Below are 25182 nucleotides of genomic sequence, written 5' to 3'. Positions count from 1 at the left end.
ACACAAAAGCACTATTATAAAAACTACACGATATAATTAAGAGGTAAAAAAAAAAAAGACTTTTTGTAACGCTGTTCAGTGGAAGAGTTTTAACATGTGTATCGTTAATTAGAAAGCGCCTGTGAAAAAGATTTCAACTTACTGCTCTTAGCAGCTGAGGTTTGATGGAACGTTAATCCATAAAGGCTGCATATAGTAAACTTAGAGCGGGGGTTCCCATACTTTTTGCCATCACATGTCCTTTAGTGTAATCTTAATGTATACACCCTCTCCTAAAAACCAAACAATAAAATGAGCACAAATGAACAATGAAAACAATACAATGAACTTGAAAGATGAGATCATCCTTCTTATCAGCATGATCCATCAAATCCAAATTAAAAGTGAAAGGGTTCTGAATTCACTGGTCAATTCATTTTGAGGGAAACAATCCTCAAACGAGTCCATAAGATTTTCCAGATCAGTCAAAATATCACATTGAATCAATTCTGCGATAGTTTCTGTAAAGTTTTTTGTGAAAGAATATTTAAAAATTGAGTCTATGCAAGGCCTTTTTGGAATCCATTCTCTTCCTCTAGTAGTTTGACCTTTTTAATACTATTTAGTTTCTCTTTTAACATTCCTGCATTTAGCAGACTAATTCCCCTATAGTTATTGCAGTCATCTTTATTTCCTTTTTTTATAAATTGGAATAACCAGTTTTTTTCCAAGAGTTTGGAATTTTTCCAGAAATGTAGATCATGTTAAAGAATTTCAGGAGTCTTTCATTAAATTTTTCACCTGCATTTTTGTACAGTTCCAGGTTTGTCTTTTCCTGGTGTTTTCCTATTTTTTATCTTATTTATTTTTAGTTCTGATATTGTAATATTTTCTGTTAGATCATTCCTTATTGTATAAAATTTTACTTCTTTATGATCATCAGTCCAAAGATTTTGAAATTAAGTTACCCACTTTTCTAAATCTATTGTTTATGTTTTTACCTTTTCTTTTATTTCTTTGTTCATATATTTTATTACTTTATAGATTTTTGGTGTGACTTAGATATATCTTTTATATCTATATCTATATATAACAGATGAAATGTTCCATTTATTCTGTTACAGAGAGATGGAACAAAGATTATTCCATGTTCTCTCTCTCTCTCTCTCTCTATATATATATATATATATATTTATATTTATGTATATATATAGACTCCTGATGTGTGTGTGTGTGTGTGTGTGTGTGTGTGTGTGTGTGTGTGTGTGTGTGTGTGTGTGTGTGTGTGTGTGCGCGCGCGCTTTTTTCCTTATTTATTGTTTTGCATTTGCACTGTTTCTTTTGCACTCTATTTTAGCTTCTGTAGTCTTGGAATTTAACTATTTCTGGTAATGCTCTTTTTTATTTTTATTTTTATTTTTATTATCTTTTCTATTTCTTTGTTTCAGTTTTGTAGTCCTCTTTTTCTCTTCTATTTACTCTTTCTTCCTAAGCTTTCTGTTGCTGCTTTTGTCAAGATTTGTTTCAGGTTTTCTCATTCCTCTTCTATGTCATTTGATTCATGTATGGTTTCTGTTTTGAAATCAGTGCATTTCTGATATTGTTGCTTAATATTATGATGATGTAATGAAGAAATTTCTAACTTGGTTGAAAGTTATTTTCCACTTTATTTTTAACCATTTTGGTTTAAATCAAATGTTTGCCAATACCATATAATGATCAGCCTCAATATACTCTTACATCTAGAATTAATTTAAAAAATTTTGATAGTGCAGGCAGTAATTGACTTATATCCTCTGGCTGACCATGCATATTTATGTATGTATTTTTGTTCAGTTACTGACTTCATTATGCTCATATTATTATAAGTGACAAAATCTTGCTGTTTGTGTCCATTTTGATTATTTATATCTTCATCAAATCTCTCTATGTTTGTTATTCATTTTTTGTTTCCTATTCTGATATTTAAATCCCTTGTTAATAGTAAATTCCTATCCTAATACACAGGAACACAACATTACCATTTCTATTCCCTATGTCAGAGGTACATCAGAAAAGATAACCAAACCTGGAGTGTATGAAGTTCCCTGTGACCATGACTTGGCCTAATTTGGGAGACTGTTATCGTAAGAGCAGCTCCCACATAGCTATAAGTTTTTTGTTGTTTTTTTTTACAACATTGAAATTCAGAAACATTAGAAGATGCCAAAATAGGACTTTAGATCGTTTGTCCATTACAATTGTATTGTTTCACTTACTCACTGTCACGTATACTAGCTGTGTTGTGCTCTGATGCTGATTTGAAATTCAGCAAAATATAAGCAGTTAATAAAACATCTTTTGATAATATTATTTGGTGTTGTTAATACCGTTTAAAAAATAAGTCATGAATAACCATCAACACCTCGCCTTATCTGTTAGATGCATAACTTCACATTTACTGACACTGAACTGACATCCATTTTTCCCATGTCCACAATTTCATTCTGCAAGTACTGCAAATCATCCTGGTTACCCTACCTCTCTTTGCATCATCAGCATAGTTGTATGTCACATTTAACCTTTATATCAATGGCATTGTCAGTGGATTGCCGGAGGGGGCTATATTCAGTTGTTTGCAGATGATGCGAAGCTGGGAAGGGTTATTAGTAATAGTGCAGATGTGGTAGCCCTGCAAGAGGATTTGAATAAGCTAGACAGATGGGCAAATGAATGGGGGATTCAGTTTAATGCAGCAAAATGTAAGGTCTTGAGGTTTGGGACACTGCATACTCTATGGAAGGAGTTATACTGGAGGAAGTAGGGGAGACAAGAGATCTTGGGGTTGATGATTGATAGAAACCTGAAATTTAGGGGGACATATTGCAAAGGTGGTGAAGGTAACACAGAGGATTGTGCAATAATGAGAAGGACACTGACCTGCAGAGATAAAAGGATTATCATTCCTTTTGATAAAAGGATTATCATTGTATAAGACTCTGATCAGACCACACTTAGACTATTGTTCTCAGATTTGATCCTCAGGATTTGAAGAAGATAAGTTAACTGTGGAAAGGATACAAAGGCAGATAACAAAGATGGTTTTAGGACTGTACAATGTTAGTTATGCAGATTGGCTGAGGGAATGTGAACTGCAGAGTTTGGTGGATAGAAGGAGAGGTGATATGATTGAGACTTTTAACCTGTTGAGAGGTGGTTACAGGGTTGACACTGGGGAGTTCTTTCGCTTGGTTGAACAGTGAGAAGGAGTGATGACAAGGGGCTATCCCTGAATTACGAAAGGAAATTGTGAGCAAGAAGGTGAGGAGTGGTTTCTTTGCATGGAGGGTGGTTGAACCATGGAATGCATTGCCCGATAGAGTGGTGAGAGCAAGAATAGTCAGTGAGTTTAAGGAGTGGTGTGATAGTCTTTGTGTTTCCTAGGAGGGACCTCCCTCGATGAGTCTTTTGATGGAGGCCTGAATAATAATATCAAATCCTTCACAATATTATTAATGTACAGATTGAATAACAGTGGACCAAGCACTGATCCTTGTGGTACAACACTGGTTACCTTAAATCTTGAAGACTCGTATTCCCCTCCATATATCACTTTTTGATATGTCAGTCAGCCATCCTCTTATCCATGCTAAATTTTATAATCCAAACCCATATTCTCCAATTTATGCAACATTCCATGCGCTATTCTGCCAAAAGCCTTAGCAAAATCCAAAAGTATCATGGTTTATCCATTCTCCCCTTGTCTAGCTCAATGGTAACATCATTATAGAATGTGAGCAAGTTGCTAAAACATGATCTTCCCTTCGTAAACCCATGCTGTTCATTGCAAAGTAGATTCTCTGCCAATCAATTTCTGAATGCAAGCTGTAACCAACTTTTCCTAAATCTTCACCACCACTCCTGAGATACTGAGTTGTTGATAGTTGGATACATCAGTCTTTGCACCACCCTTGTGCAGTGCGATTACCATACATTCCTTCTACTCCTGCAGAATCTTTCCTGTTCTGAGACTCAAATATTATAGCTAGTTCAGCTGAACACTCATTTAGCACCTGTGCTGATATCCCATCAATCCTTATTGCTGAATTCTTATTCAGTTTGTTCAACAGCTCTAATGCTTCCTCTTCATACACCTGAGTTTCTTCATCCAGTGAACTCAATGTTGCATACACCAGGTTAATTGCTTTTAGCAAAATGGGCACTCAGTTGAACAACCATTTCTGTGTCTGTCACCCTAACACCATTTGCATTCAGTAGAGTTATTCTTGTCACATTCTTTATTTTACTTGCAACATATCAATAAAGTCTTTGTGGTTATGTTATCTTTAGCCTGCAGAGCCAGGTGCATTTTATACTCGGACTTAGTTTTCCGTATACAACCAGGTCTTGCTGATGCCAATAATTTTTGGTCAAGTTGAGCTGATCAATGCCAGAAACTCTTCTCCTTTATTTCTGATACTTCTGGCATTTGTATACATGCATTTCAACATCTGCTTGGGTCCTTTGTATAATATCATTACTAGCCCATTCAGGTTCAAAACCTGGGAGACTACACCCAGCTGTTCCTGGTTATTCTGTCCTCACACTCATCCCAGGAATAGCTATTTCTACACAATCATTTCTCACTCATTTGTGATTGGAGTTAATAGACACATGTTGGATTGCATCTCTTCCCCCCCTCCCCCCCTCATTATCTCTAGTTTCTCTGATTTTTCACTTTCTCTAAACATCTAATTTCAAAACCATTTAAATGTAGCCATCAGGCATATATAAGTCTCATCAAATTCACTCAATACGGCTATAAACGGCACACCATTCCTCCTTCCCAATCTTCTTATTGACTCAGCAGGCATGGCCCTTTCTTCTCAATTCTTCCCTATCATACTAAGGTAGCAGATTTAGTCTTTACTTTCTCACTCTTCATTTTTGCTTCTTTCAACAACTCTATTGTTGAAAGAAGAAGCATATCCTCCCTCTTATTGTATATTTCTCACCTTTCAAATCATTTGTGCCTGCCAAAACAATCAACTCTTACTTTCCCTTCTACAAACTATTGGCTTCACTAACATCCTTGATCTTCACATCTGTGAAACATACTTTCATCACTTTCTCATTAAGTATACCTCTTATCATCAAATCTCCTTACTCCCAGTTTCGTGCACTTTTATACTTTTCCCCATTCACTTTTTTTTTCTTCTTTTTTCTTTTAGGAATGCTGTATCACATACCAATCATTTCTCCAGTCACTCAAGCTCATGTTTTGTCCTGTAAAGGAGTCTACATAAGCATGCTGTTTTTCCCTCTGCACTATCACCTCATTATCTTCACTGTTTTTATGTACTTCCTTCATACTCTCATTCATATTTCATACACTATCATTCTCTCGTTTTCAACACGATTTGCACTTGCACTGATCAGCTGGATTTTGCTAAGGTGTTTCTAAGATACTGTAGATTTTCTGCTATTCATCAACACTGTTTTTTTTTTTAATTCAGCAAAGGTTAGTTTACAAAAAAACAAAAATGAAAAGTTTGTAAACATTTCCCTGTTATGCTTTATTTCTTTTAGTCATCTTTTTAATAATGCCTTATATGAAAGAAATATATATAACTTATGGCTTGTCATCACAAACTGTAATCGTGATATTTATTGTATCAAGCAAATAAAAAGGACTCGCCTCGAATTTAGTTTTATTTCTTAACTTGAAAAACTTGAGATGAAAATACTGAATTTCTAACTAAGCTTTTCTGCCATTAAAGAACTATAGCCTTGTAGCCTTAGTGTGGTATGGTGAGAGAGAAAAAAAGAACAGTTGTTGACTAGAACAGAATACGTTCTGTAAGTTGGAAGTTAGTCAAAAAAGTGGAAAAGGATGTCATGAAGGAAATAAAGTTTTTCCAAATTAATGGATGAAATTTCTTTAGTGAGGCTATGTTGAAGTGTGGTAAAACTGCTAAGAAGGATTATATAGTTTTTCTCTGAAAAGAAAAAAGAACAGTTGTTGACTAGAACAGAATACGTTCTGTAAGTTGGAAGTTAGTCAAAAAAGTGGAAAAGGATCTCAGCAAGGAAATAAAGTTTTGCCAAATTAATGGATGAAATTTCTTTAGTGAAGCTATGTTGAAGCTTCACTAAAGTGGTAAAGCTGCTAAGAAGGATTATATAGTTTTTCTCTGAAATAACAGACAATTACTTTTAGATAAGTTGAGCAGCAAACTTGTTCCAGTTAAAGTATTAAACAAGGAACAGATGAAATTTTTTTTGCTCAAGGATAACAGAGGAGTTTCCGAAAGAGAAAAAGGACACTTCAGTATTATCTTTGTGGTATACTTCCACGAAAACAGAACTAAATGTATGTTAAAGGAGACATGATCTCACTCAAGAAATATTGTGCACAATTTTTTTTTTTTCTATTTTGTTTTCAGGAAAAAACAGGTGAGTTAATTAGGTCATTATTATTATAAGGGTATCTCCATGGAGTCAGAAGACATTGTTCACACAATACCTCATTAAACTCATTTACTGACGAGGCATTCACAACCATCTCTAGCAACCCATTCACCACCCTCCAAGCAAAAAAATATAGTCCTAGCACTTGCTAACCAACCACACTCTAGACAAATTCCATGGGTGACCTCTCATTCTCTCCATGTACTCATTCTTTCCACATACCAAAGGAAAAAAAATCTTCGATGTCAATCCTATAAAAATCCTCTAATAATAAATTCTTCTGTCATGTTTGAAGACTAGACCTTTTTCTGTTCTGATAGGAAGCATACAATAGCATGCTACAATCTTTGTCACTCACCTTTGAATCCTCTCCACTACTTTTTTTTTTTCATCCCCACAGAATCCAGGTGACTAGATCTGCATACAGTACTCCAGATGTGGCCTTATCAAAGGCTTATAAAGAGAAACAATAACCTCCCTATCTCTACTTCTCTGTATGTTTCTCAAGAGTGTAATTGTATGTGCTGTTTTGCAATATGCCCTCTAAACTTTAACTCCTTGTCCACAATTACTTCCATATGGTGCACAGATTGTGATTGGTTCTTTCCAAACCTTATTTGTCCACTGTAGACTGGCAGCCATTTACCTTTCCCCACACTGCCAATCTATTTGTCATCCTGTAGGAACTCTTCCCAGTTTTGCATCATCAGCAAATAACTGAATATTTCTTGTCAGATCATTTCCTGTATCACTGGTGTACAAATTAAACAATCTACTAATGCCTTTTATTCCTTTATAGGGAGTAGGCAAGGCCTTTTTAACCATATCTAGCTTTTGGAGGCTGAGTGGGCAGTTCAATTACCAATCAGAGATATAGCTGGCTCGAGACTATTGCTAATTATAAGCGGTGGCCGATGAAGAGACTGGCAAACAAGTGCTGCCATCTCTTGGTACCTAACCCTAACAGGATATGTTCTTGTCTGAAATAGTGTGGGTTCTACAGTCGGTTTTCTTGTGTTTATGGGATGAAAAACCTAAGTTTCCGGAAGAAAAAACTTACTTGCCTATGTTATAGATTAACTTGGGAACTGATTGAAGTTGACTAGTCTTGAACTTATCTTTGTGTGACTTAGGCTAGCACAGAGGACAAATACTGATTCCTGTGGTACACTAATAGTCACATGGACTGAAATTCACTATAAACCATTCTTTGATATTGTCCTTATCCCTCCCCCATTTAATTCATTCAATTCATTTATGCATTCTGTTGCATGTAATTTATGCAACAGAAGTCTATATGGAATTCTGTCAAATGCCTTTGCAAAGTTAATTATCAGTGAAAGCCATTTCCTTTATCCAGTTCCACTGTCGCTGTATTACAGAAGGTAAGCAGATTACTAATTCAACCTATGTTGCCCCTTATAAAGTATCATATTCTGATCCACCCAGTCCTGAATTTTGTCTTTTATTCATTTCTCCATTATCTTAATCACCACTTCTGAGATATTGATTGGCCTATAATTTGCTACTTCAGTCTTGGAGCCTCCTCCGGTACTGAGGCTTAAATTAAGTAGTTTGGTCGGTGAAGTTGATAATTCCCTTGCACATTCTTATAAAACATGATTCTTCTGCCAGTCCTACTTCTTTTCCATTTATACTTATTGATGGTGCCTATCTTGAATTTTGCATATGTTGTGCTGGAGTTGATTCTAGTAGTTGACTTTTTACAGTTTGCCTTGTTCCCTGACAAACATGGTCTTGTTTAACCAGGCAGTGCCCCAGTTGACGTGAAATTTTATCATGTTGTACCATTTGTTTTGATTTAAGCTATACAGAATTCAGTTTGGTTGGCTATTTCCAAAAATTTCCAGCCCTGATCAGATCTCCTCCTAGTTATTCAGCGTTGATACCCTGGATCATACAAATATGTTTTGATAACAGACTCCTCATTATAGGCAATTCTCATTACATTGAGCTTTCACTGTATGTAAAGAAGTCACTGGGTTAGAAGCAAAATGTTGCATAGGTACTATATTTCAAGTATTTTAGTTTCATTATTATAACATAGCTAAAATATATTTTTTTTTTAAATGGAGATTTTGATATATAGGTATGCTGAAATCTAAATGCAACAATTTGGGTTAGAAAATGCATAAACAGATAAAGTGTAGTAAATACATTTTGTCTATTTATATTCTTTGTATTAACACTGAGTATATATATATTTTTCTCTTTATAGTATTTTCTTTCTCTTTTTAATTTCACTGTGAATGGTAAGCCACCTGGGGTAATGACTCCAATTCCTCAATATCCATTATATTCTGCAACACTAGTTGAATATGGAATGCATCAGGTAATTTATATATATATATATATATAATGTGTGTGTTTTGTTTCCACATCCAGGGTGATCAAAATTAAAGTATCCCTGTTTAAGGTGCTCCACAAGGCTATGGAGCACCATCCAGTGATCCAAATGTTGCAAATCTTTGCAGGCATACATTGTGCATCATGCAGAAGCGATATCTGAGGGGGGGGGGGGAGCAGTTCCAAAATTCACCACCAGGGGCATTGTAAACACAATTTGCATTTCATGCAATTTGGCAGGGGTAAAAAGGTGGACAGGGAATTTTTCCTATCATTCTGGTTGCTGATACTGTCCACAGTGATGGCACTAACCTTGCCTCAACTTACTTTACTTGTGAAGCTGTACTATCTACAAGGGTGGTCTGAAAAGTTCTTGGCCTAACAGTGAAAAAACAAATTTATAATTTCAAAATTATTTGAATTTTCAACATAATCTCTCTTAAGACTAATACATTTATTCCAGCGATGCTCCAGTGCCATTATCCTGTCCCTGTAGTGGTTCTCAGTAAGATCTACAAAATACCCCTCTACACTGCAATCACCTCTTGATTCAAAGAAAAACGCTGACAGCAAGGAACAGTTTTAGTTTTGGGAAGAGATAGACGTCAGAGGGAGCCAAATGTGTGGATTAGGGTGGATGTTCCAACAATACATAGTGCAGATCCCTTAATTTCCTATTGCCAAAACACCTTTGTGGGCAGGTGCATTGTCCTGATGAAAGATGATTTTTTTTCTTCTGCAAACCGGGTCTCTTTTCACAAATGTTTTCATCTAGTCTGGTTAAAAGATCGGAATAATATTCCCCGGTTATTGTTTTACCTTTTTCAAGATAAATTTAGTTCATTAATTATCTTTTTCAAGATAATTAATGAACTAAAGGCATTTTGTTCAAACAAAGTTGGTTCCATCAGCAGGGAAGGTCACCGATGCCATGACCTTCCCTACTGATGGAACTAACTTTGTCTTCTTTGGCACTGAACAACTGGCTTCTGCCCACTTGACTGCTATCTGGATTCTGGTGTGTAATGGTGAATCCAAGTCTCATCCAAAATCAGTTTTATACTTGTGAAAATGCTCCAAGCACTGTTCAGATATTTTCATTCGAATGTGTTTTTGATTTGCTGTGAGCAAGAGTGGCACCCATCTTTCACAAAGCTTTTTCATTTGCAATTCTTCATGCAAAATATATCCTACACATTTTGAAATGCCTATAGTCTCAGCAATTTCATGCACTTTGAGTCACCATTCATCCAACACCATATCCTGCACTTGATCAATGATTTCTGGTGTTGTTACACTTTTTGAACGTCCTTCACGTGGATCATCTTCAAATCTGGTACAGCCACATTTAAATTTTGCAGCCCATTTCTTAATTGTCGAAAATGAAGGAGAAGAGTGCCCATAAACTTTTAGGAACTTCGCATGAATTTCTTTTGGCGTTAAACCTTCTTTTACAAAGAATTTTATAATTGCACGATACTTAGTTTTATCCATTTCAAGGGATATAGACAACACTTTTGCTTTAGACAGCTGTATAAAACAAATTACTTGGTAGAATGACTTGCAATTTCACATGGATGCTTATGACAGATGCACCAACTTAGAAAAGAAAAAAAATCTTGCCAATAATGTTGCCATCTATGGTCAAGGGCGAGAACTTTTCAGACCACCCTTGTAAACAATTGCAATGCTGTTGCTACACTCAGTGAATTTGTTTGTTGCCCTGAACACATGTCACCGAGGTCCACTATCTCCATATGTTCTGCAATGAATGATTAGTCATTTTGAAGAAATGGGATCGTTGGGAGTTAGACCTGGCAGAGATTGCAATCCAATCAGTTCACAAGTAAATGAAGTTGCTACTGCTGTTGTAAGCAGACCATGAATAATAGCATTGGTTCCTGTAGTGCATGTGCTATATCATGACACATGGATGCACCTTACACAACTGTCTGGAAAATTCTATGGAAGATTCTGCATTTCTATCCATTCTATCCTTACACAGGAATTCGCCTATAGAATTTTGGAATTTGACATTTGTTTTAACATTCCTTGCTTGAGTGGAATTGCATGTTGCATGGCTGTGGATGATTTTGTGGGATAGATGAGACTCACTTTCATCTGAATGGAGCTGTGAATACCAACAATTGCCAGGTATGGACTGTGTTAAACCTGCATGCATTCCAACAGATTCCTTTGCATTCATTCACCCAAAGTGACTGTCTGGTGCAGGTTTGCAGCTTTGTTTATCAGTGAACCTGCTCATTTACTGCTGAGAAGTATCACAATAACCCAGAGTTTTCAGCTGTTTCCTACTGCATGGCCATCTCGTTCACCTGATCTGACCCCCTATGACTTCTGGCTCTGGAGATTTCTCAAAGACAGGGTTTATCGGGATCATTCTGATAACTTGCCAGCGTTGAAAGACAGCATAACATGACATGACATGAATGCAACGTCAGTTCTGACCAACTCTGTTGAACACACTGTGCAAAGAATGCAGTTTGTGGCATACCGGGAAGAGCAGCACACTGAATTGAACAGTACAGCATGAATGCATAATGGAAGTGAATAAAAATATGTTATTTATGCTTGTGTCGCTTTTCTTCTTTTTATACACGCACAGAAAAATGGCTTTATCTACATTCACGACATTGTACAGCATCCCCCCTAGTGGCGATTTTGGAACTTTTTATCTTTTCAGATATCACTTCTGCATGACACAGAAGGTATTGCTACAAAGCTTCACAACATTTGGATCATTGGGTAACACTCTAGAAGACTTTAAACAGGGATGCTTTAATTTTGATCACTCCGTATATGTTATATTATTATTTTATTTATTTTATATGTATGTATCTATGTATTGTATATATATACAAATGCAGTGATTCACTTCTCTGACCCTTAAGTCAGTTTTTTTTAACTAACAGTAAAGTGCTAATATTCACAATTTCTTTCAACGGTTAAAAAAGAAATGTACGTTAATAAAACAAAGATATTCAAATATTAGTCCATTGGTTTAAAAAATGTAAAGAAAAACGGCAGTTTTTCTATCTTCTGCTAATTACTTAGCTTTCTACTCTCATTGTATCATTGTTTTCAAATCTCTTTCAGAACTAATTATAATTATAAACTAATTATAAAAACAGGTTTAAAACACCTTGTTTGTTATTGCCAAAGCAAGTTGTACCAAAACTGCAGATGCTCAAACTTAATAATGACTAAAGTATCTTGATATTAGTGAAATCCATCTACTCACAATGCAGGATCCCAAATATTCAAGGGTCCCACCCAAGCCACTATTGGTTTAATATATAAGAGGAAGCTATCTACTAATATTTGGAAGAAATCTGAACCAAACAATTACTCCGCATTAAGTTGCTTAAAGAATATTTTATAGTTAATTTGGTCAATATGATTCTTAAAATTTAAGTGAAACATACAAAGGTTTGATTAGGTATTTGATGGTAGGTGAGTTTATTGGGCCTCAAAAAGGCCCAATAAAAGCTTTCATGTTCCTTAAATTATAACAGAAGCTGTATCCTGAATTTGGTGGCTTACTCTTATCATTAAACCCAATAATTCAGGAATCACAGAATTCGGGTAGTCCAACAACCACTAAAGTTGCTTTCAGTTATAAGCTGTATAACTGAAAGCTATGACCTGTTTCGTGATCATACTTAATGTTTAAGAACAGTTCTTGATCAAAGATGGAGGAAGACAGACAAACAAATGCACCAACTACAAATACGATGGTGTGCTGAAAAGTTGTAATAATCTCCATGAAGGAATTGAGGTAGATCCCCTCCCCTCGTGTGTATCTCATTTTCAGTTCCCATTATTAGACAGAAAAGCTTGATATGCTTTGTCAACTATTACCAATTTAATTGGGCCTGTAGTAGGCCTATTAAATTTGGAAACTAAACCTATTTTATTAAGATAGTGGGTTAATTTTATCACTGTAATGTGATATGCTCCCTCATCCAACATTCCAGTTTTGTAGGTGGAAAGATGTTTCTGAATGAAAAAACCCTGACACTTCCATACAACAATTACAATTGTTTTTCTTGTGTCCAAAATGGAATTATAACTTAATTCTTTCAAGCCATCTTGCCATCTATTGTTCATTACTGCCAAAGATTGCCATACAGCCTCTAAGAAATGCAAAAATGACAGTATAAAGTTTGTTTATATGATGTAATGAATGGTTTCCATATTCAATCATCTATCATAACTCCATGAAGCCAACCAGTTTATCTCCTATGGAAAAACTATTACTGATCTGAAACTCAAGTGTTAATTCAAATTCATAGAAAACTTATCTATTACAATCATTCTCACACAGTTTCTTCCAGTTAAATTGTATAGACAATTAGAGATAAATGTTAATGAATTCAACTAAAAAGTTTAACCGGTTAAAAATAATAATTATAGATCTAAGTTGTCACATCACATTAATCCATCAAACTACACTTTAAACAACTAAAAATAAACTTTCAGCAGTTCTAAGAACTAATTATATCAATTGTGTGTTTTACATGCAATTTGAATGTTTGAAAAAGATGCAGGGGATGAAACATTCCACATATATAACCAATAGTTTTCATGGTGTTTCATTATTGTTATTAACTTGTTATTGTAATTTATTATTGTATTGTTATTATTGTTAATGGATATTTATTATTATCCATTGAGTCAAAAGATTCATTGTAGGAAGCAAACAGTGTTACAGACAAAGCCCATCAAACTGTTCTTGAAACTCATTTAATGTATCTGCATTCACTACAACATCAGGCAAAACTTTCCACTGGCCAACCACTCTCTATGCAAAGAACTTACTCCTTATGCAACTTCCAGGTATGTCCCCTTGTTCTATCTTTTCCCCCCCATTCTAAAAAAAAAAAAAAAAATTCTTTTACATTAACCTGGTAACCATCCTTTACCAACTTAAATGTCTCAATCGTAACCCCCCCCCTTCCTTCTATTCATAAGGCTTTGCAAACTGCATTCCCTCAATCTGTCCTCATATCCCAAAGACAAGTTACAATCTTAGTCAGGCTTCTCTGTACCCTTTCCAATCTGATTCCCTGAAAACCAGGGAATCAGATCTGTGCACAATAATTCATATGAGGCCTAATCAAGTCCTTATACAATGGAACCAGAACCTCTTTATTTCTACAAGTTAAAGTCCACCTCCTCATCTGATGTGATGCCTTCATAACTTGTGCAATGTGGCCTCTGAACTTCAGATCCTTGTCCATCACCACACCACTCCAAGGTCACTTATCTCCTCAACATCCTCCAAAATTTCCCCACAAAATGTATACTTTGCATTCCTGTTGTTGCCTACCAGATTTCAGAACCTTGACAACATTGAATTGACATTTCCATGTTGTTACCCACTCATGCAATCTGTTCAAGTCCTCCTGTAAGGCCACATCTACTTGATACCTCATCACTCTCCTGCATCATCTGCAAACAGTGAATTTTTTTTCACTGTTTTGATAGTCTAATTTTTTGCGAGGTCTGCTGTTTTTTCTAACCACAAATGCTCATTCTTTTTGGGGATCCCCATCTGGTATTTTACAGTGGGGATATAGTGCATCATAAATTTTAAAGTTAGTGATTTGGTTGGACATTTATTTTATTGATTTTCATTTGTTAAGTACATAATTGAGCAGAAGAGGGAGAGGAGGATATTTGCTTTACATTGTAGGTGTTTCAGGAAAAGGATGTATGCAAGTTGATTTTCTAAAGTGATGAGTACTGCATTACATAGCAGGGTCTAGGAAGAACATCATTGTACTGAAATGGTCTCCTGCCTTTCAGTAAATCATTTCAGATACTTGGGATCTGTTATTTGTAAGTCAGAAATTAGTGAGAAAGATGTTAATTGAATTAACATCTTTCTCACTAAAAAAAAAAGATGTTAATTGAATTTTAACAGTAATAGATGCGAACACAGATTGATAAGAAAATAACTATTTATTAACTTTAATGCTGATATTTTGCTGGTATTATATCCAGCATCTTCAGAGCATACAAACAAAGTTTGTTACAGTTGTAGGTTGTCTCAACCTACAATTGCTCATACAGTGGGACTAGTATTAGTAATTGTAGCATGCAACTCAAAGACTAAAGTCCTAATTAGATGCCATCTAAGTTAAAATATAAATTTAAAAAATAAATAAATAAACAGATTAATTTGCTTTATAAATCTTTGGCTGTATAAATCTTTGGTAGATTTATACTGCCATACTTGTTGAGGTTAGGAGTATGTTTTAAGGCTTCTGTTGATTCCAGGAATAACCTCTCTGACTTGTAAAATCTTCTGTGTAGTACTTTTGTTTTTTTCCAATTGATAATGTGTGCAGGGGTATCCAAAGCATGGTCTGCCAGACCCAAAACCATAGCAAAAGTGCCGGATATATTTTTTGTGTTCATTGAGGTGGATGTCCATGGTTCTTCCTGTTTTCCATAGTAGGCTCAATGACATGAACAGGGGACTTCATAGACTCCCGGATGTGATAAAGGAGAGAATCTGTCTTTAGGAACGGATGAGAGTTGCCAATTTCACATAAGGTTTAAATACAGTGCGTAGTTGGTGTTTGTTAAGCTAGATATCTTATCTTTTCAGATGTGCCTTTAATGTATGGGATGGTGATAGTTTTGTTGTAGTCTTCTGTGGGGAAAGTTCAGCAGTGAGAGCAATGTCATTAAAACAAATTGCTCTAGCTCTATGGCTTAGTGTTTTTAAGATGCCATATTGTTAAGAAGAGTGATGGTGTGATTGTTTGTGCTAATATCTCCCTGTATGTGTGGGTTTTCTATAAACCGAGAATGATAAGGAACCTTCTGGAAGATGTGTAATCAGTGTGTTCAGGAAGGGCAGGCAATCATTGACTTCTAGTTCCATTGTAAAGTGGATTTTAGGGTGCTGGCTATTTAGATGCACTAAAAATGTATTCAGTGTGTCTGGGCCATGTGGCCAAATAGCAAACACATCATCAACATAGCATAGCCAGAGACTAGGTTTGAGAGTGGCTGTGTTGATAGCTAGCTAGCTTTCCAGATGTTCTCTTATATGTAGAAATTAGCTAAAAGGGGGGAAAGGGGGGATTCCATAGGTGTCCCATCTAATTGTTTGTATATTTTCCCTTTCCATGTAAAATAACCTGTCTGTACTGTGAATTTAAATAGCTGAAATATATCAGGAGGAAATTGTGAATTTAGTAAGTTAAGAGTTTCAGTTAATGGTACATTTATAAATAATGAGGTGATATCAAAGCACACCATTAAGTCTGAACTCACAACTTTTTAAGGTGGGGTTCTCTACTTTTTAGGTGGGTAGAATTTTTAACAAAAGAGGAAGAATTGTTTGTGCAAGTGGCTAGTAGTTTGGCTAAATGTTTAGCAAGTTTATATGTGGGACTGTTTATACTATCTACAATAGGACGTAAAGGTGTACCTTGTTTGTGAATTTTTGGAACTCCATAAATCCTGGGTGTTTTAATGTGGAGGGGTTTGAGTTTGTTGACTGTTTCTTTTGGCCAGGAAGTGACTTTGTTCAATAACTTGCACACCTTATTCTTTTGTGAGTTGGTGGGATCTCGATCTATGATTTCATGTGTTGACTGGTCCTAGAGAAGTGCATGCATTTTGCTTTCATATTCTGTTGTATCCATTACTACAGTTGCGTTTCCTTTGTCTGATTTGGTTATGGTGATGTGGTTATTATTGCATAGCAATTTTAGAGCCATAATTTCTTTATGTGGGATATTATTTTTGGGAGGCTTAGAATGGGTTAGAATGTTGGCCACATCTAATCGAATATTATTGGCTATTGCTGGAGGCAGGTCATATATCCCACGTTAATGGAAGCCATTATTTTGGCTTTTGGAACTTCTTTAGGAGTAACGGCAAAATTGTGTCGACTTACAGACTCGTGGCTTCTTTGGTTTAGGTTACTGATGATAAGTTGACAATGACGCCATCTTGATATAATTGCGGCCGCTGCATAGCACAGCCGCAATAAAAGGCTGTAAGGCTTACTAAATTACATCAAGGCCACAATAATAATAATTATTATTATTATTATGAACAGAATGTGTTGAGGTGTTGAAAAATGCATCTTAAAACAAAGGAGCTCATAAAAAATGTAACTCAAACCAGAAGAAGAAAATTAAAATAAAAAATATTGCTAAGAGTTTTGTGTGAGTCCCAAAATACATAATGAATACACCTCACTCTGCCAGTTGTTGATGATATCAGTGGGCCTGCTTACTCACTTGAAAAATGCAAGACATCTTACATAAAAAAAAAAAATTCCAGTATTAGTTTATTACGACACTTAAAGCACCATATATTTTTGAAATGAGTTGCATTCATTCTTTGAATTCTTCAGATGACAAAATATTTTTGGAATATTTTGGCTAATAAAAAAGATTAGAACTTGAAGAAAGAGTACTGTAAAAGGAATCAGGCGTAAAGATGAAAACTGAAAATAGTATTTGGATGTTTGGAATAATTACTGAGAAAAATTGCTAAATGAAACAAGTAGGGACAGTATGCTTGCAAAAAACTTTAGAGGAATGCAGTCAGAAGTGAATATCTACTTCTGGTAGAAAAAACATTAAAAGCCTGAAATGTCGAAAGGTTAACTGGAGTAGTGATATTCAACTAGAATCTAAAAACCTCAAAATATGGAGGTATAAAAGTTTTGTATTGGCTACACTGTGTAATTCAGAGGGCCTGGTCTGAGGGTCAAATATCAGATGATTGGAGTAGCCTCATAGTTGCCATCTATAAAAAAGGGGAATAAAGCAAAGCTGTGAGATTTATAGAATATCCCTACTCAATAGAGATCTGTAATATCCCTATCTCTGTAAATAAGATTTATGCAAGCATGCTGGTGAAAAGACTGAGAAAAATTGTGGAAAGAAAAGTTTGAGAACAAGCTGGGGTTCAGGCCAAGTTGTCAGGATTAGATTTTCACATTAAGTGGGATAGTAGAAAAATCATGGGAATATAACAAGTATCTGTAATACATTTTGTAGATCTGGAAAGGGAAAAAAAAAAGTATATGAGTAGCTAAGAGGAAAGCTGTTCAACATGCTACAGTCATGTGGTGTAAATGAGACATTATATCAACCAATACATAGTCTATATTCAAGTCTATATATCCGTCTTATCAAACCACAGAAATCTGACCTTGCTCAACATGGAGTTGAAAACCCAAACCATAGGATCCATTGGGAAAAGACCAAACTTCTACATAGATCTTTATATGAACAAATGTTTATATAAAGAAAGTGCTAAAGCCCTACTTCACAGACCAAATCTAAACTGTCATGACGTTCTTGCTATTCCTAAAGTATGGGAAATTGTCATACAAAATTGTGTAAAATAATTTTTATATATGTTATCTTATTTTAATGTAATTTTTTTTCTTTCAGATATATTTTAATTTAATTCTATAACACACTATTGCATGCATATTGGGATTCCATTGTAATCATGCACCCTAACTGTATGTTATTCCTAGTATTGTTTGAATTAACTGTACTGACGATGTCCTAAGATACTTAGGATGAAATATTTACTTATTAAAACTTATTACTGTGGTTATTACATGTGTTTGTTTAGTCATGAATTCTCCACAGGTTTCATTGTATAATAAACATCCAGATTGTTGGGTTTATATCTATAGGAAAAATTCTCAAGAAACGGCACATTGAAAACATCAACTACATCCCTGAATGTAGAACCTATAGAACAAGAAAAACATTTTGGCTATTTAGACATAATTTTTATAAAGATGGCAAATTAAATATGGACATAGACAACAGAAGTATCAAAGCTAATATGATAGGAAGTCAACTGAATAAATTTATATCGAATAAGAAATGAGGCAATGCATACAAGACAGTGTTTGAACCAATTTTAACTTAGGATCCGTAAACTGAGCTAAACATAAAACACTTGGTCAAAGACTGAAGCCCACAGATATGATTCAATGGCAGAATCATATTACAAACAAGGATATTAGGAAGGTTCATGACAGTTTTAATATTCAGGGATCCGAAAATATGGAAGCCTTCACAAATAACAGATTCATTTGGAGGAAAATTGTTGATAGGAAGTTAGTAATGTAACTTTTTCAGGTAGTATGATCATAATATCCTGTACACCGTGAGGGTATATACCAGAAATTTGATGATAAAGGGGGAAAAATCAAAGCAAGAAAAAAATTAAAAATTTGTTAATGATGCATCACTTATTTATGTGAACATTTAACTTTTTCTTTTTTCTTCTGCCGTAAATTGAAAATTCAAGGTTTCATTCTTATAAATATATTTGCATGCATGTAGATGCATATCTATTTATTAAATTTTAATGTAACTCAAAAAAAATGAAAGCAAAATAACATAGACTTCAAATGAACTTATTCAGTAAATTCATAAGTTAATGGTTTCCATGATTATTGTCCAAAATTTGAAATCTCATTTGTCTTTACTCAAATGGTATATATACATTCACAAATCACATCAATACATTCACCATAGAATGTGAACATAATTGCTCATTTCCTTTCAGTTTTTCAAAATAAAGTTCAGCTGTTGAATAAATGAAGCTACATGCACTAATTTTTATTTGAAATTAAACCATTTTAGCCATGAAGTTTGCTTATTTTTAGAATCCTTTCCTTCATGGTTGCACGGTGATCAGCATTCATTGTTAGAAATTATGGAAACAACTACCGTGCTATAGTAAAACTTCAGTTTAATATAAACTAAAATGATTACTCAACGTTTCGATCTTCATATCAAGGCCATCATCTGGAGTATACACATATATACAAAGAAACAAGCTACATTATGATCTACATAACATGCTAAAGTCACAGTTGACCAAATTACTGTGACTAGCATGTTGTGTGTAGATTATAATGTAGCTTGTTTCTTTGTGTGTATATATATATGTTTGTGTGTGTACTCCAGATGATGACCTTGATATGAAGGTAGAAACATCGGGCAATAATTTTGTTTATATTAAACTGCAGTTTTACTGTAACACGGTAGTTGTTTCCATAATTTTTTATAATGAATTTTTAGACGACTTATTATTTTAATGGTATTAACTTGCTTATATTTCACTGAATTTCAAACTAGCATCATCAGAGCATAACACTGCATATATATGCAATAGTAAGTGAAAGAATACAATTGTAACAGACAAAAGATCTAAAGACCTAACTTGGTGCCCCTAATATATATATATATATATATATATATATATATATATATATATATATATATATATATATATATATTTATATATATATATATAAATTGTATATTATATATATATAAATATTTAACTTGCTTATATTTTGCTGATTTGAAATTCAGCAAAATATAAGCAAGTTAATAAAACTACTTTTTTATAAAGTAGTTTGTTTGGTGTTTTTAATACTGTTAAAAATATGTTGTAATAGATTTAACGGTATTGATATGAATGCAGATGGATAAGAAAATAACTATTTATTAACTTAAAAGCTAATGTTTCGCTGGTATTATATCCAGCATCTTCAGAGCACACAACTGTATATTAATAAATAAATTAATATATTAATTTATTTATTAATTAATATAAGCGTGCATAGGCTTATGTGTTCGTCAGACATGTTGTAATAGATTTAACGGTATTAATATGAACACAGATGGATAAGAAAATAACTATTTATTAACTTAAAAGCTAATATTTGAACTACTTTTTTTTAAACCTAGATGGTGCCCTATTAGGATTTTAGTTTGTGTTGCATGCTGCAATTACTTATACTAGCCCCATTGTTACACCGGATTGTGGTTGTGTTGCGTTTGTAACAAACTTTGTGTTGTGTGCTCTGAAGATGCTGGATATAATACCAGCGAAATATTAGCTTTTAAGTTAATAAATAGTTATTTTCTTATCCATCTGTGTTCATATCAATACCGTTAAATCTATTACAACATCTGACGAACAAATAAGCCTATCCACGCGTTTAAATATTCTTCACAGAGATAACATCGTACGTAAGGCACCACAATACGGTAAGTGGAAAGGAAAATTGGCACAGCAACTGTGAACAGGTTAGCCTTCTTAAATAGGTGCCAAGATACTAATTTGATACCAAACTATAAAAATTAGGAACAAGTTTCACTCGGCCAAAGCCCAACGTATTTACAAATGAGCGAGTTTAGCACTATAACGAGAACAGGTATACGCTACTCGCCGAGAACTTTCAAAAATAAATTCCTCTATCGGTATACTACGTGATATATTATCTGACGTTTTAAACCCAGAGCTATGGGATATCTTGGATAGAATCTCCGACTCGACAGCCAGTAAAGAATTTTCTAAAGTTAAAAACCGACACAATAGAAAAAATTTGAAATCCTCCAGCTGCGTAACGCAATGTTACGCAGCGGCCACAGTTTCATCAAGATGGCATCGTTGTGAACCTATCATCAACAACCTTATCCAAAGAGGCCACAAGTGCATTAAGTCTTGGACACAATTTTGCCATTTCTCCTAAAGAAGTTCCTAAAACCAAAATAATGGCTTCCGTTGAATGTGGGATATACCACTTGCCTCCAGCTATAGCCAATAATATTAGGTTAGACGTGGCCAATACCCTAATCCATTCTAAGCCTCCAAAAAATAATAACCACATTACAATAACAAATCAGACAAAGGAAACGCCACTGTAGTAATGGATACAACAGAATATGAAAGCAAAATGCATGCACTGCTCCAAGACCAGTCTACATATCAAATCATAGATCGAGATCCCACCAACTCACAAATGAATAAGGTGTACAAGTTTTTGAACAAAGTCACTTCCTGGCCAAAAGAAACAGTCAACAAACTCAAACCCCTCCACATTAAAACACCCAGAATATATGGTGCTCCTAAAATACACAAATAAGGTACACTTTTGCGTCCTATTGTAGATAGTATAAACAGTCCTACATATAAACTAGCTAAACATTTAGCCAAATTACTAGCCACAAACAATTCTCCCTCTTTTGTTAAAAATTCTACCCACCTAAAAAGTATTTTAGAAAACCACACTTTAAATAGTTCAGACCTAATGGAGAGTTTTGATATCACCTCATTATTCACTAATGTACCACTGATTGAAACACTTAACTTACTAAATTCACAATTTCCCCCAGATGTATTTTAGCTATTTAAATTCATAGTACAGGCAGGTTATTTTACATGGAAAAGGAAAATATTCAAACAATTAGATGGAACAGCTATGGGTTCCCCCCCCTTTCTCTCCTCTTAGCCATCTTCTACATAGAACATCTGGAAAAACTAGCTATCAACTCTCAAACCTATTCTCTGGCTATGCTATGTTGATGATGTGTTTGCTATTTGGCCACATGGCCCTGACACATTGAATACATTTTTAGTGCATCTAAATAGCCAGCACCCTAAAATCCACTTTACAATGGAACTAGAAGCCAATGACTGCCTGCCCTTCCTGAACACACTGATCACACGTCTTCCAGAAGGTTCCTTATCATTTTCGGTTTATAGAAAACCCACACATACAGGGAGATACTTACACAAACAATCACACCATCACCCTTCTCAACAATATGGTATCTTAAAAACACTAACCCATAGAGCTAGAGCAATCTGTTCCAAAGACATTGCTCTCACTGCTGAACTTTCTCACCTATGTCACACCTTCTTAACCAATGGTTATAATCCCCATAAGATAGATAACATACTAAATGCTATCCAGAAATCCACTCCATCTGCCACAGAAGACTACAACAAAATTATCACCATCCCATACATTAAAGGCACATCTGAAAAGATATATAGAGTGCTTAACAAACACCAGCTGTGCACCGTATTTAAACCTTATGTGAAATTAGCAACTCTCATCCATTCACCTAAGGACAAATGCACTCCTTTATCACATCCAGGAGTCTATGAAGTGCCCTGTTCTTGCCATCAAGCCCACTATGGACAGACAGGAAGAACTGTGGACATCTGCCTCAGTGAACCCAAAAAATATATCTTACACTTTTGCTATGGCAAGTCGGGTCTGGAAGACCATGCTTTAGATACCCCAACACACAGGATCAATTGAAAAAAAAAAAAAAAAAAAGTAATGCACAGAAGCTTCTACAAGTCAGACAGGTTGTTCCTGGAATCAACAGAAGCCTTAAAACATACTCCAAAAAAAGATTTGGGAGACAGTCATCCTAAGACCAAATTAATATTTATTACTTTTATTTTATTTTATTTTTTTCAAACTTTCTAAGACTATTATTTGGACTACTGTTTCAAAACTTTGAACTACTTTTTTTTTTTTTTAAACCTAGATGGTGCCCTATTAGGACTGTAGTCTTGTGTTGCACGCTTAAATTACTTATACTAGCCCCACTGTTACACCGGATTGTTGTTATCTTGCATTTGTAACAAACTTTGTGTTGTGTGCTCTGAAGATGCTGGATATAATACCAGCGAAATATTAGCTTTTAAGTTAATAAATAGTTATTTTCTTATCCTTCTGATAAATAGTTATTTTCTTATCCATCTGTGTTCATAACAATACCGTTAAATCTATTACAACATGTCTGATGAACACATAAGCCTATTCACTGTTAAAAATAAGTCATGAATGACCTTTAAGACCTAAGCTTATCTGTTAGACTTATTTTTAGAGTTTGATTCACCAAAAACTCTCAACTCAAAGTTAATCATAATCTTGGTTTTGGAAACCATTGCATGAAGCATGGTGTATTATGAAATGAAGTAGTATCTCATTCACCTTCATTTGAAATCTGACAAATATTGCTTTTCTACTCTTATTAGAAAAAAAATCCTGACTTTGCATTCATGTTGGTCAGTATAAATATTCAGACAGGAAGGTGCACTTCCACTTTTTGTGCTCATGGCTCCATTATTTATTAAATAAAATAATGCAATCAGAGCAAGATAGGTAGAAATATGCATATTATAGTTATAGGGTGAAATGTAAAATCTGAAATTTAGGTTTGTTGGGATATCAACATGGATGCTAAAAGAGTGTTCACCTTTGACCTGGTTATAAAATTTAAGTCCTAGCACAGGAAAGATTCCACAGAATTGGAAAAATTGATGTGATGATTCCATTGCACAAGGGTATTGCAATGACTAATGTGTCTATCAACCTATCATCTCTGGAGGAGTGGTGAAGATTTGGGAAAAGAGCTTGTATACAGAATTTTTTTTTCTTTTTTATGTATACAGAACAGAAATGGATTGACAGAGAGAGTATATTTTGCAATAAACAGCATGGGTTTAGTAGGGGAAGGTATGTTTGAGTAACTAGCTCATATTCTATAACATTTTAGAATTTTATGTTAAGTTAGGTAAAAAGAATGGATACATCATGATATTTTTGGACTTTGCTAAAGCTTTTGATAAGATACAACATAGAATGCTGTTACATAAGTTACAGGAATCAGATTATAAACTGCTAGCTGCCAGATGTCAAAAAAACAGGGGGGAGGGGGTTGCAAGATGTGAGGTATCCAGTGCTGTACCACAAAGATCAGTACTTGGTTCATTGCTATTCATTCTTTACTTTAATGACCTTTGGGAGGGATTTGAACAAGAAACATACAGCTGTTTGCTGATAATGCTATTGACATGTAGCCTATTCAAACCATTGCAGAATAGTTTGAATATGCTAAAATTGTGAGCATATGAAAATGGCTGTCAGTTAAATGTTAGTCAAGTTATGTATTTTGCCGTGATGAGATATCCAATGGCATATTATATTAGTGGGATTATACTAGAAGAAACTGATGAGAGACTAGGAATCTTGTAATTTTTAGTAGATAGGAAGTTTGTGTGTAGGGTCATATAGCAAAGAATGCATGCTGAAATGAATTTTGATAAGTAAGAATAAGGAAATGATTTTGCCTCTTTAGAATGCCTTGATATGGATCACTTGGAGTATTGTGCACAGATCTGGTTGTTGTCTTGTCCTTTGAAGAGTCTTAGATATTTCCATGTGCTCCTCGAACTGCTTTGGCTAGGTCGATGATTTTGTTTGTATAGAGCTGTTGTTCAGGATTAGGGTCTATTGCTTGCAAGGCTACTGTAATTGCTGGACAGATAAAAATGTGAGTGGGTGTCAGTTCAGTATTAGGGGAGTAATCAGTATTATGGTGTGTCCCTGATTTTAGTGGAATTAGTTTAGATTGTTGAGATGATGTTAATTTTAAGTAAGTTTCGAGTGCTTTATTTATCGCTTAGAATTCGCTGGTAAAATTGGAAGCAGTTCTCCCAGATCCAAATTTTATTGAAAGTTTTTCACCTTTTGGG

At 34.7% G+C, this 25182-nt stretch overlaps 1 protein-coding gene across 2 annotated transcripts in view; it reads left to right on the top strand.

The window, feature by feature from the left end:
- LOC150103173 (alanine aminotransferase 1) overlaps positions 1-25182 on the top strand; it is a 225310-nt gene that overhangs the window by 89949 nt on the left and 110179 nt on the right. For both annotated transcript variants that reach the window (XM_090397351.1, XM_090397350.1), the window contains exon 5: positions 8669-8782. In XM_090397351.1, coding sequence (XP_090253477.1) covers positions 8669-8782 — 114 coding nt within the window. The remainder of the gene's footprint in view (positions 1-8668; positions 8783-25182) is intronic.

The sequence above is a fragment of the Typopeltis vanoorti genome, chromosome 9 (assembly GCF_054136105.1).
Source record: "Typopeltis vanoorti isolate ZY-2024b chromosome 9, IOZ_Tvanoo_1.0, whole genome shotgun sequence".
NCBI classification, from domain to species: domain Eukaryota; kingdom Metazoa; phylum Arthropoda; class Arachnida; order Uropygi; family Thelyphonidae; genus Typopeltis; species Typopeltis vanoorti.
Note: the sequence above shows the minus strand (reverse complement) of the source record. Positions and strands in the feature narration are given on the sequence as shown.